Consider the following 11,679-nt stretch of genomic DNA (forward strand, 5'->3'; position numbering starts at 1 on the left):
TCACGATTGACGATCTCCTTAATTAAAGAGCACCATAGCCCCCGCATGAAGAATAGCAAGGAAGAAAAAAGAAAAAAGAAGAGAAAGTACAGCGAAACTCGTCATCAAATAAACCTCTATTGCCAAATACCGTGCAACAAAGGCGACCAAGCTGCGCGTCTTCCAAATCTCAATGAATGCAAACGCGGCCCTTTGATTTTATATGAGGTCAATCAATCAATCAATCAATCAATCAATCAATCAATCAATCAATCAATCAATCAATCAATCAATCAATCAATCAATCAATCAATCAATCAATCGCTCGACCAGTGAGCGGATGACGTCACCTCCTATCCGCCGTGGCTGCTCCTAGCAGCCGGCTCCGGTGCTGCTGGCGTGTCTCGGCGCCGGGTTCTTCCTCGGGGCAGACGGCCATCGGGGGCGGGGGCGTGTCCCGTCCGTCCGCGGCGGCCTCATCCTCGTCCTCTTCCTCCTGGTCGTCGTCGTCGAGGCGGCGCTCTTCATCGTCCTCGTCGCCTTCCTCGTCTCCGCCGGGCTGCTGCCTGGCCTGCTGCTGTGCCGCATGGTGCGCCCGCGCGGCTCTCGCCAGCGGCGGCGGCACGGGCGACGGGCTGCGCACATGCGGCAGCGACGCGGAACGCTTGCGGCCCGGCGGGGGAGTGGACACCGTGGACCGCGGCGGGGCCAGGTGCACGTACTCGGGGGGCTCGCGGAAGCAGAACTCGGACGCACGACGTCCACCTGCGACGAACGATCACGCGGAGTCAGCGCCAGCTGCAGCCGGAAGACGGCTTTCTCGGCCACGACACTCTAGAGAGTTGACACGGCGCAAATTTTACTGCGAACAGCATCTGTAAGGCTAGAGAATGCGGCGTGCAGGCCTCTGTTAAGCTTTATGTGACTTTCCGCCTACACCCTCCGGAATCGGCGCGCTTTTCACGCTGGGTGTTGGAAGAAATGTGACTATGGCTCTGAAATTGACTGAACGTGTCCGTTCGTCCATCCGTTCACAACGATTAACAGTTGTGCCGCTATCGCCAGGCTCGCGAAGTCAGATGCACGCTGTTCGGATCCGGTGTCTGCGAATCCCTGGACTGCGCAGAGCGATGCTCCAGTAGATAAAGTAGGAAAGAGGCTTACGGAACAGTGGGCGTGAGGTAACGAGGAACAGCTTGGGAGCGGTAACGGGTAGTTAAGTGGTTTTCAAGTGCAGACAGATGAAAAAGAGGGTGCGAATGGGGGTACAAGACGCGCTTATAATAGTTTGCACGCTTATGAGGGGCATTCGCAGCAATTTAGTTAATGGAATCAAAAAGTCACTCAAGTGTGGTATTACTTTATCTGACGGGGCGCAAAAAGATGTGGGCGCACGTAGTGGCGCAACAAATGCATTAAATTTCAGCAGTTCTGGGCTGGCTCCTTTTATAGTCATGAATGTCAAGATCATGACAACCATGTCGTCATGATCTTGACATGTAGTAGTATGGGCATAAACATCTAGTAGTATAGGCAGTATGACATCTAGTAGTATGGGCATAAAAGGAGTGAAATGTTTCGTTGCAAGAATTGAAGTACACACATTAAGAAAGGCCAACAGTGACTGCTTCATGCATGAAAACGCACACAGATTTTATATCACACACGAGAACACATGCTGTGATCCAGTTTCTAAGCATATAACGTTCTCTGTCTAAAAGCTCTAAGGACAGTGAAGGACAAAACTGCCATACTCGCGACATAACGGGCCTGTCCGAATTCATCTTCTCATTATCTTTCTCTCTCTCGCATCTTCAGTTGCTTAGTGCTGATGTGATGTTTTAAAGGATTTTTCAGCCCGCCATGTGTGCGTTCATATATATTACAACCTGCGAAATTCAGAAGGAGTTCGAATGCCCTAATCTCCTCTTTGCCTATGCCACTGCTAAGCTCGTAACCTCTCAGAAGTATCGCACCGGACGCCTTAGCTTATCTATGAGAGCAGATGCGACCACACAGATGCCTTATGAGTAGCGACCAGATTACGATACTGGATCGTAATGATGGTTCTTGAAGTTTTTATAGAAATACATGTTTGAGTGACCCTATTTCACCCTATTTCACGCTCTTTAACTCCATTACTTATTCATTTGCACCCTGTTTTAGCCTTTCGTGGAAGCTGTCGAGATCGATTGGTGACCGCAGACTACGCACACGGAACCCGATACTTTTTGAACACCGCCCCGCGATCATGGAGCTCTGTAGCAGTCCTTTTACTGTTAGCTACTTTGTATATACCTTTGTTGAGTTCGCAGACAAAAACGTAGCTGGAACTCTTTGGGTCCCGGTGACTCGAGATACATAATTAATTAGCACTCTTGCATCTGACCTACTTTTATCTCGATATATGAGATGCCTATTTCGGCGCTGATCCTTCATCCTTCAAACTTTCAGATGCCAGTTTGCTTCTCTATTACACCGTGTAACCTTTCCGCGTCAGTGATAAACTCGCACATTTGTTCAAATCATTACTGCAGCCTCATGATGGCTCGTAGATATCGTGTTAACTAATGCAGGAGTTTATTCTTTTTATTTTCTGCGCAACCTACAAAACCTTCATATTTCCGTTAATGCTTACCTTCTTGTACATTTTTTATGAATGTGTGATGCTATTCGAATAACACAAGTAATTCCTGACCGAGGCTGTCAGGGCTTCGTAATAGAAATTTAATATGCGCATTTTTTTTCGATTTAGACTGCCGCTTTAATTTTGGCAGATCACGCCGCCGACGATTGACTGACGTCGGCTGTAGCTTCAACTACAGTGCCACATAGTGTGAGAGAGGCTATAGATAACATGCGGCCTGAAACCTTGAAGCTGCGACGTGACGGGCCAGTGACCGAATTTTTTGCTATCTGTGATGTATTTAGCGATACACCGAGTATCAATGTAAAATATTCCCACACGGAACAGACTTTCCGTGCATTTCTGGCGTGATGTCCTTCATTGCGTCAATGCGTTTATACTTCGCCATATGAAATCGACGTTGTAATCGCTGTCAAAGTAAGTAACATGCAGTAACTGCTATGATTCGTTTTCAAATGGTTCAAATTCCGGTGGTCACGTAGCCTGATGTGGATGCGCCGACGATGAACGCCGCCGCGGAGAATGAATAGATAGATAGATAGATAGATAGATAGATAGATAGATAGATAGATAGATAGATAGATAGATAGATAGATAGATAGATAGATAGACAGACAGACAGACAGATAGGCAGATAGATAGATAGATAGATAGATAGATAGATAGATAGATAGATAGATAGATAGATAGATAGATAGATAGATAGATAGATAGATAGATAGACAGGCAGATAGATAGATAGATAGATAGATAGATAGATAGATAGATAGATAGATAGATAGATAGATAGATAGATAGATAGATAGATAGATAGATAGATAGATAGATAGATAGATAGATAGACAGACAGGCAGACAGACAGACAGACAGACAGACAGACAGACAGACAGACAGACAGACAGACAGACAGACAGACAGACAGACAGATAGATAGATAGATAGATAGATAGATAGATAGATAGATAGATAGATAGATAGATAGATAGATAGATAGATAGATAGATAGATAGATAGATAGATATTGAGAAACACCAAGTCAGAAACGAAAAAAAAAGACGAGCCAAATGACGCTGGACATCGTGGATGGTGATGATGGCATTGCGACAGGCGGGTTTATTCAGATGGCATTCAATTTCTGCCGTCACTTCGCCTAAATTATCCTCTTTCTCAATAACATACAGCTGCGTCACTGCACGGCTGAAAGCCCGTAGTCAGGACCAAAGCGCAGCAATAGGCGCGATGTCTCTCTTCGAGTGATTATGTGGTTTTCTGGGAAGGCTGACCGCTGGGCACAATCCCTCAGAAACCTGAGTTTCTGCGAAACGCTTCACCTACAGGTCGGGCAGCGAGCGGCGCATGTAACAGTTGTCTTCGTTCTAATCATACGAGGGTCCCAGCCGCGTCGTTTACTCGCATTCGCTTCGGCCTTCACGACTATGACACACAAGATCGCATGACCCTCTCGGTCAGCACCGCGTAACACGTCACTCGAGACGTCGAGGCTGCGACATCGTGTCCGGATAATGCGACAGGGTGCGCTGCGAGAGAGAAGACGGGGAACGCGAGTGTCGGAGAAGAGTCGCGGAAAAAGAAACTCGCATTGCGAAATGGGCGTGAACGTGTACAGCGAAAGGAGCCGGTTTGCGTAATGAACACCCAGGTAGAGAACGGCCTCAGAGGCACAAGTGTCCGGCGTAGGAGAAGCGGGATCAGGCCAGCAGTCGTTTGGATTGCAAAACTGGGCTTCGATATGCGCAGTTCAGGCCGCTTTCTAGAACCAATTTTTTCAAGTTTCGGCAGCTCTACGCGTTCCCGTTGAGCAAAGAACGCAGACGGGCATCCGAGGCGTGGGCGCACCGCGCCCGGGCCTAATTATTTGGCGCCACTTTGACACACAATCTGTCAAAAGCAGGTGACTAGACAATGAGTTGGTTCTAACTAGAGCTGGAGCCAGCTCAATATCGGCCGTAAAAGCTGTCGCTGTATGCTCACTCGCAACGGCGGCTCGCGAAAAGAGGTACTGTGTTTATTTTTTGTTCACTCTTTTAAAATGAGGCTGGTGAATACGCGATCGGCTGCGGAAAGGTTGGGTCAGTCATAGTGCACATTTTTTGAAACACGGGGACAGCTTGAAGAGGGGGATGGAGGAAAGAGATAGCTTTCGCAATTACCCTTATTAAATAGGCAGACGAGGGCACCTTAAATTGCGCACATACAGACGATACCAGAGGCTGAAATGAGGATGCTGCGTTACACAGAAGGCATGGGGCAAGAAGAAAGGACCGAGTAGGGAGAGTGAAGTCGAGAATGTGAAAAAATTGCGTCTGGCCGGGAACGAGCGTGAAGAAAACAGAACACAGGACGACCCAGGTAAAGAAATTATTGAAAACTTTGCGTTTCGGTCCCCACACCCTTGTTAACATGCCTTGTTGGCAGCCTTGTTAACAATGAAGGGGAATTCATTGTGAAAAAAAAAGCACATGTGGGGGTGCTTAAAAGGAATTATTAAAATATTGACCCTCCGCCTTCCACAAAGGTGGGAGGCGGAGGGTCAATTTTTCAATAATTCCTTCACCTTGCTCAGCGTCTCTTCTCTTTCTTTTCTCCAAGAGTTTAGAATGAAGAGATCCGTGACGACGTTAGTAGCTGGCAGTCGTAGACTTGCCTATTACATTTATATGGCCAGTTTCAACCTATGTGTGCAGCGGCAAAATACGATTAGAGGGAATTCACTTACGGCGCCTGCAATTCACCTTTGCTAATTCTTGTTGGTTTTCCTTTTCCTCGCGATTCATATACCCGCTTCAGCTTTCGACAGCCGATGGCTGTTGGAACATTTGCTAAAGAGCGGCCTAGTTTATTGGAGAGACATTAGTGATACTCACAGCTGAGTACGTATTAGCAGTATTACCTAACTATACCTTCGGAGGTGCATGTTAACGTCGCACCGTGTGGCTTGCGATAGGATGGCGAAGTGGCTTATTGAATGCGATGCCCTGTAGACCGCGTTCATAAATCCCCTGTGTTGTATATTTGTGCTGTGACCTGTCTTTTCCGCATGCGTTCCTTAAGCTTCCTTGTTTTTGCGCGTATTGCGAGTGGCAACCGGCGTGGTCGTTGTTTACTGCTGGGCAACTTGGGCATCCCGCTCGTGAGCTTGTGCGAGAAGTAAGGGCTTTATTTCTTGGAGCCGGCAGGGGACACGGAGCGTCCGCAGCGTGCTTTCGTGGAAGGTTCTTTTTAGTTTGTGTGTAAGCGACCGATTACACAGTGGTCAAGAGTGCTTAAAGACGACAAAGATGGTTTGCCTTCGTAATAAAAGGAGACTACAGGTACATCGGCAAACGGGCAATGAAGATTGAATTTTGTGGCAGGGTGAAAAGAGGTGGCCTTAAGAGAGAACAGCAAGACAGCTAGTCTGAGAGAGGTGCCGATCAAGGAGTGAAGGAAGCAAAACAAGAGGTGAAAGGCAGTGAGGTTAACCACATTAAGTGTCCGGTTGGTGACTGGCTGGAAGAACCAAGCGGGAGAAAAAGGGAAACAGCAGTGACCGGTTGTGTACGTACGTATCATGAGATACTGATAATCGAAAAAAAAAAATATAGAAAGCAGAAGAAGAAGCAGGAGGAGGGTTATGAAGAGGAGGACAAGACAGATTACTTGCGTGAAGAGTTTCGCAACCAGAGTCACAGAACAACTACGGACGAAGTGCATGGGCGGGGGGGGGGGGGGGGGGGGGAGAAGAACGACTCCCGTGTACAGTTACCTTTCTTGGGCGCTGGTCGCGGCGAGAGCGTGGGCGCTCCGTGCAGGCGGATGACGGGCGTCCGCCTGCTGGCGCCGTTGGACGCAGGCGATGACGTCAGCGACGACGAGCTGCCCACCGCGGGCTCGCGCCGTGGGCTCGCCTCGCTCATGGCGGCTCTCCCTCGGCTCCCTCCCTACCTTGCGGGAGGCTCGTCGAGGGGAGGGTTGCGGGGAAGCGCTCCTTCCCGGATGGCTTGGAGGGAGGAGGAAGAGGTCAGGCTCGGCGGGGCGGGAGTCGCTGGCCAAGGGCAGCAGCTGCGAATGCAAAACCGAGAGAGAGTGAGATAGATAGATAGATAGATAGATAGATAGATAGATAGATAGATAGATAGATAGATAGATAGATAGATAGATAGATAGATAGATAGATAGATAGATAGATAGATAGATAGAGAGAAAAAAGATTGTTATTATTGTGGGGCGCACAGCGGCCTCCGGCTTACTCGCGTGAGGTGAAATCTGAGGTGTGATAACGTAACGATTATATTCCAATTTGTTTTCTATTCCCACTTCGTCACTCGTTTGAGCGGCACTCTGCCTGCACTATCACCGCGATCGGCCGGGTGTGTTTGGTGGATGACATGAATGGAATAGAATCGAGCGAAAGGAAGCCTTTAAGTTATTCCGGCCCCGATTTCAATATCGTCTTGTGAAAAGGGGCGCGGACGAAGGAAGACATCGCGCACCTGAACGCACAACTGTTTTAGAGATCGTTTCATTTTACAAGGGGGTGGGATGCGCCTTTAAATCGCGCATTACGCCGTCACAAGAAACAAACAAGGCAAAAAGCGTAAGCGTGGCAGTGGAGGAACTATCTCCTTCGGCGTTTCCTACATTGTCGTGGCTAATATTTCGGCAGCAGCAACAGTAGTCTCGTCAAATGCAATCACGACGACGCAACGCTTCCCTATACAGGCACAAGCTCTTGCTGCACCATCGGAACACTGATGCGTTACATGTGGCAAAGTAATGTGGCAAACACTAACGACCGAGGGGAAAGTGGAGGCTCTCCGTGGAACCAGCACGCATCTTGCTCATGTGCGGCGGAACAAGAAAACCTATCAATACTTTGCAGTGTCACTTCTCATCCCAGAGAGCGCTTACGAGTACGGGCTCTCTTTCTTTCTCTAGCATACGTAGGTGGGTTGCAGGATGTTCACAGCTCAGGAGAAGGCTAAGGTATAAACAGCACGAAGATATCTTCGCCCTCTCTATGGCCGGTGCATTCGTCCTAGCAGTCGTCTAACCTCCCTCTGAGTCGACACAGTATTCATGTTTTACTCTGTAGCCGGGTGCAACTTTGAAGGCAGCGGCATTTGTCCTTCAAAAGCGGATGTACACGAGCCTCCACCAATGGGCGCGCGCTCTAGATTGACGTCATAAGCCCAACGGCCATTTGCCCCGCCAGCGGAGACCATGGTCGCCCGCGCTTCGAACTGGGCGGGATTATTGAGCGCGACTATTTCTTTAGTCGCAGAGGCAATTAGCTGCCGCACTTTGGTCGTCTGGGCGGGGACACTCCTGCCTCCTTATGTTGTACCCGATTATGGAAGGTTAACAAACATTTGCGGTGTTTAAAAGCTGTCATAAGAATCATATATTGGTCGGCGAAATGAAATGCGCATCTATTATATTAGCCATCAGTAAGAAACACATCATTATTACTCATAATTTATTCTTGCTTTAACGACTGTTTATTGCATTTATCATAGCTGCTGGGGTATTCCGCGTCCGGGGTACAAAAATGGTAAAGAGAAAATTTATTCTCAAACTGTAAAACCCTGAGTGCGTTATTAGCGTGCATAGAAGTCAGTCGTAAATCGCGTAAAGATCGCTGGCGTTTACGCTCTACGAAAAAAAAAAAGGCCAAGCATGTCGGATTTTACGGATGGCTCATCCATGTCTTCGTCACCTTCAGAAACCGATAACTTTGTTGTGGCAGTTTTAGTTGGGCTTTCGAGAAGCCATTGCCGACATTTGATTGCGCGCCACAAATAAACGACTCATTTGAAGTCATTCTTTAAGGAAGACTGTGCCAACTTTGGCTTTAAGTCTTCATTTATGCGTTCATATTCTTATCGTTTATGTTCAACAAAGTGTGCTCACAAATTTGAGTATCGAAAACAACCACGTATATTAACTACTACGAACAGATATTACTTGTTGGCAATATCGCTGCCGGGTTCGTTTTTCCTTCCTCTTTTCTTCAAGCAGGTTAGCCATATTGAATAATTAAATAATGTATAGTGCACAACCAGGGACTGGTAGTCTAAACCATGCGAAATTCGAATCTCTAAACATGTAATATTCACGGGCTAAAGTCTATTCCAGAGAGTTTACATGGTCGGCGCCTAGCTTGAGCTCTGTGATCATACACTAAGCTGAAGTCCAAAGCTCGAAACACTGCGCCGCATCAACGAAAGGGACTAAAGGATGAGCACAGAACACGTTTCCTATATATGTTCGCAACTGCCGAGCAGCGTAGGTGCATAGAATAAGGGTATTTAATGTGTGTGTTAATTAGTCACATGAGAATAGAGAAAAAGCTATTGAATGAAATAAATTAGGCATGCTCCATCAATGCAACGAAGCCAATCAATCAGATAAGGACCAATAAAAATTACGAAATACGAAGCAAACGAAAAAAGCGTACGCATGACGCCAGTTGGATTAGAATCCTCAAACTGCCGTTCGAATAACCAGAACCACAACCCATCGTTCTGCGCATTTCCACACGCGTCCGCAGTGGCACGAAGTTAAACGAGTGGCGCAGCGATCGATAGCGTGTGGTCTAGGAAACGGTGGTCCCGGCCTTAACTACATCAAGTATTCCACAGCTTCACAAGATTGACGAGCACTGAACCGTATTCAAAAATTGCGCGAGTTAATCATTCATTACAGATAGCTCCACATGGACGCGTGTTAGATACGCGTTGTGCGTGCTTTCAATGCACGTAGAAGTGTGGCGATGCTTAATGCTTCGTGTACGCACGATAAAGCTCTGTGCACGGCGTTGAACTCCCAATCAAACGACCCGGGAAACGCAGTCCCTCAGAGCACGAAATGTGTTTGCGCGTTTATCTATATATGGGCGAGTCAGTTTCCTGCGAATTGAATGAGTGCTCAGCATGCGTGTCGTTCTGACGCGTGGTTTATGGGATTTTCTAAGGAGTCATTGGCCTAGTCACCGTTCTGATTAGGCTTTCTATATCGCAGATTAATTTACAGGATATCTTCCGGATTTCTGTGGTTGACAGGTGACGATAAGACAGCGTTTGTGACGACCGTGTTTGCAGCTTACTGTTTCTGCGCCCGAGTTCGTCTGCCGTTCTGCGATGTGACTTCGTGTTTTTTTTTTTACTTTGGTGTATATATATATGTAAGCAGACTGTGTGTTACAGTGTGTTTTTGTGACCTCTGTTGTCAGGTGTCTCGCATTTGTGTCACCTGGCTCCGTGCCTTTCTTTTTCCTTCTTCTTGTCTTCTATTTATATCTCTCTCTATCTCTCCTTCTTTTGACTCGTATTTTTTGCTCAGTTCTGCCTTGTTCTTACATTTTTAGTATATATTTATTCTGTGGGCTAAACAGTAGCTTCAGCCGCTCAAGGGCGCCGACATTTCATGAATCTCATGCTATAAAAAATTGGACAGTAATGCCGCATCGATAAATACTGACGATTACTAAGAAGCCGATTGGAACCTCTTGAAATATCAGACCTCTTTATCCTTCAAGGTATTTGAATGGGCCATCCATCAGGATAAAGCTTTAGCATCGTTGTTCGCTATCGAGAGTTCTACTGGAGTAACAACTACTGTCTGTCAAAAACGAATGACTAATACGTAGATTTGCCTAAACTTCGTGCTTCTGGCGTTAAACTGCTCTGTGACTCTGCAAGCTGATCATTTTCATCAAAAGATTTCCCTGTAAACGCAGCATTCCGAAATGATTACGCATGTCCACAGAAACTTATCGGTTTCATGCGCTTAGAAAGATAAAGCGCGATAAATAACGTCACAAGAACGCCTGAAGTCGCAATCACGACGATTAGAAAAATCCGTGTACTACCCTTTTTCTTTCATGGTAGCCGCAAGATCGCAGCGCCAGAATTATCTAAAGTAATTTTGGCCCACTACTCCCCCGCTCTAAACAGGCCTCAATTGGGTCTGTACATGCGTTTTGTGTTCACCATGTGCCGTCGTCAAGTGGTTAGTGATTCTTTCCTGGTACTAAAGTTCAGTGATATAAAATATGCTCAATAGCTCTTTCTTTCTTTTCTTTGTTTTTGACCTTGTGTGATGCACAGACGCAATACTGCCATTTTATTTACCCTATATTTGTGGGGACTGCAATTCAACGCAGACGGAGCAGGCTGGCAGTCGTCTGCATACCATTAGGTTTAACGATGCACTCAGCACCACAGGTGCACTGCAGGTGCACTACAGGTGCAGACGCCATATCCACAAAGCTTTTCTTTCGAAAAGCTTTTTTGTCATTGACTGACCGCCTTCGCTATAATAATGTCGCCAATATGACGACTCGCAGGATCGCCTTCTTCCATGCAATTCTAGCATAGGAAGTCCTTTGTGAATACGGGCCCAAAAGTGTTAGAAGACATAGAAGAAAAATTCACTACAAAGCAATGGTGGTATAAGCCTGAGTACTTTAAGATTAATTGATTAGAACACGGCGCGAGTGATACAAATACAAGATGAAAAAAGAAAACAAAGGAAGTCAGGATAAATAAAAAAAAAAGACAGAGGACAAGCACTGCCCTGTGTTGCCGTGTATCTTGTCTTCGCCCCTGTCGCACTGAGTTCTAATCAACTACGAAGCAACTCAGCTAAACAATGGTTTTACTGCGCACTAAGCTTTCTGGATACAGCGCGGCCGCGATACAACCCGCACGTACTGTAAGCACTGAAACATAAAAGTAGGCCGATTAATATCGCTTATATTAGTGACCGCAGTTGCCGATGTATTGTTCTTCCGTTAGTGATAACATTTTTTCGTCACACACACACGCACACACACGCACACACACACACACACGCACATGCACACGCACACACACACACAAAACAAAACAAAACACTAGCCAGGGTCCATGAGATATCCTTGGTGCAGGAAATGAAAAGGACAGCATAAAAATTCCCGGATTATTGTTTTTTGAAGAGCAGCTACACCTGCCTTGTCTACACCGGCTTTCGAAACATGGAATAGCGACTCAGATGACGAATACGAAGAG

The 11,679-nt window shown here is 46.7% G+C and overlaps 1 protein-coding gene across 1 annotated transcript in view; it reads right to left on the minus strand.

The window, feature by feature from the left end:
- The window catches only part of LOC126541652 (uncharacterized), a 223,802-nt gene that overhangs the window by 21,801 nt on the left and 190,322 nt on the right, over positions 1 to 11,679 (minus strand). The window contains exons 2-3 of the mRNA XM_050188506.3: positions 6,393 to 6,688; positions 330 to 744 (exon numbers count right to left, since the gene is read on the minus strand). Coding sequence (XP_050044463.1) covers positions 330 to 744; positions 6,393 to 6,543 — 566 coding nt within the window. The 5' untranslated portion in view covers positions 6,544 to 6,688. The remainder of the gene's footprint in view (positions 1 to 329; positions 745 to 6,392; positions 6,689 to 11,679) is intronic.

Source organism: Dermacentor andersoni, chromosome 2 (genome assembly GCF_023375885.2).
Source record: "Dermacentor andersoni chromosome 2, qqDerAnde1_hic_scaffold, whole genome shotgun sequence".
Classification (NCBI taxonomy): domain Eukaryota; kingdom Metazoa; phylum Arthropoda; class Arachnida; order Ixodida; family Ixodidae; genus Dermacentor; species Dermacentor andersoni.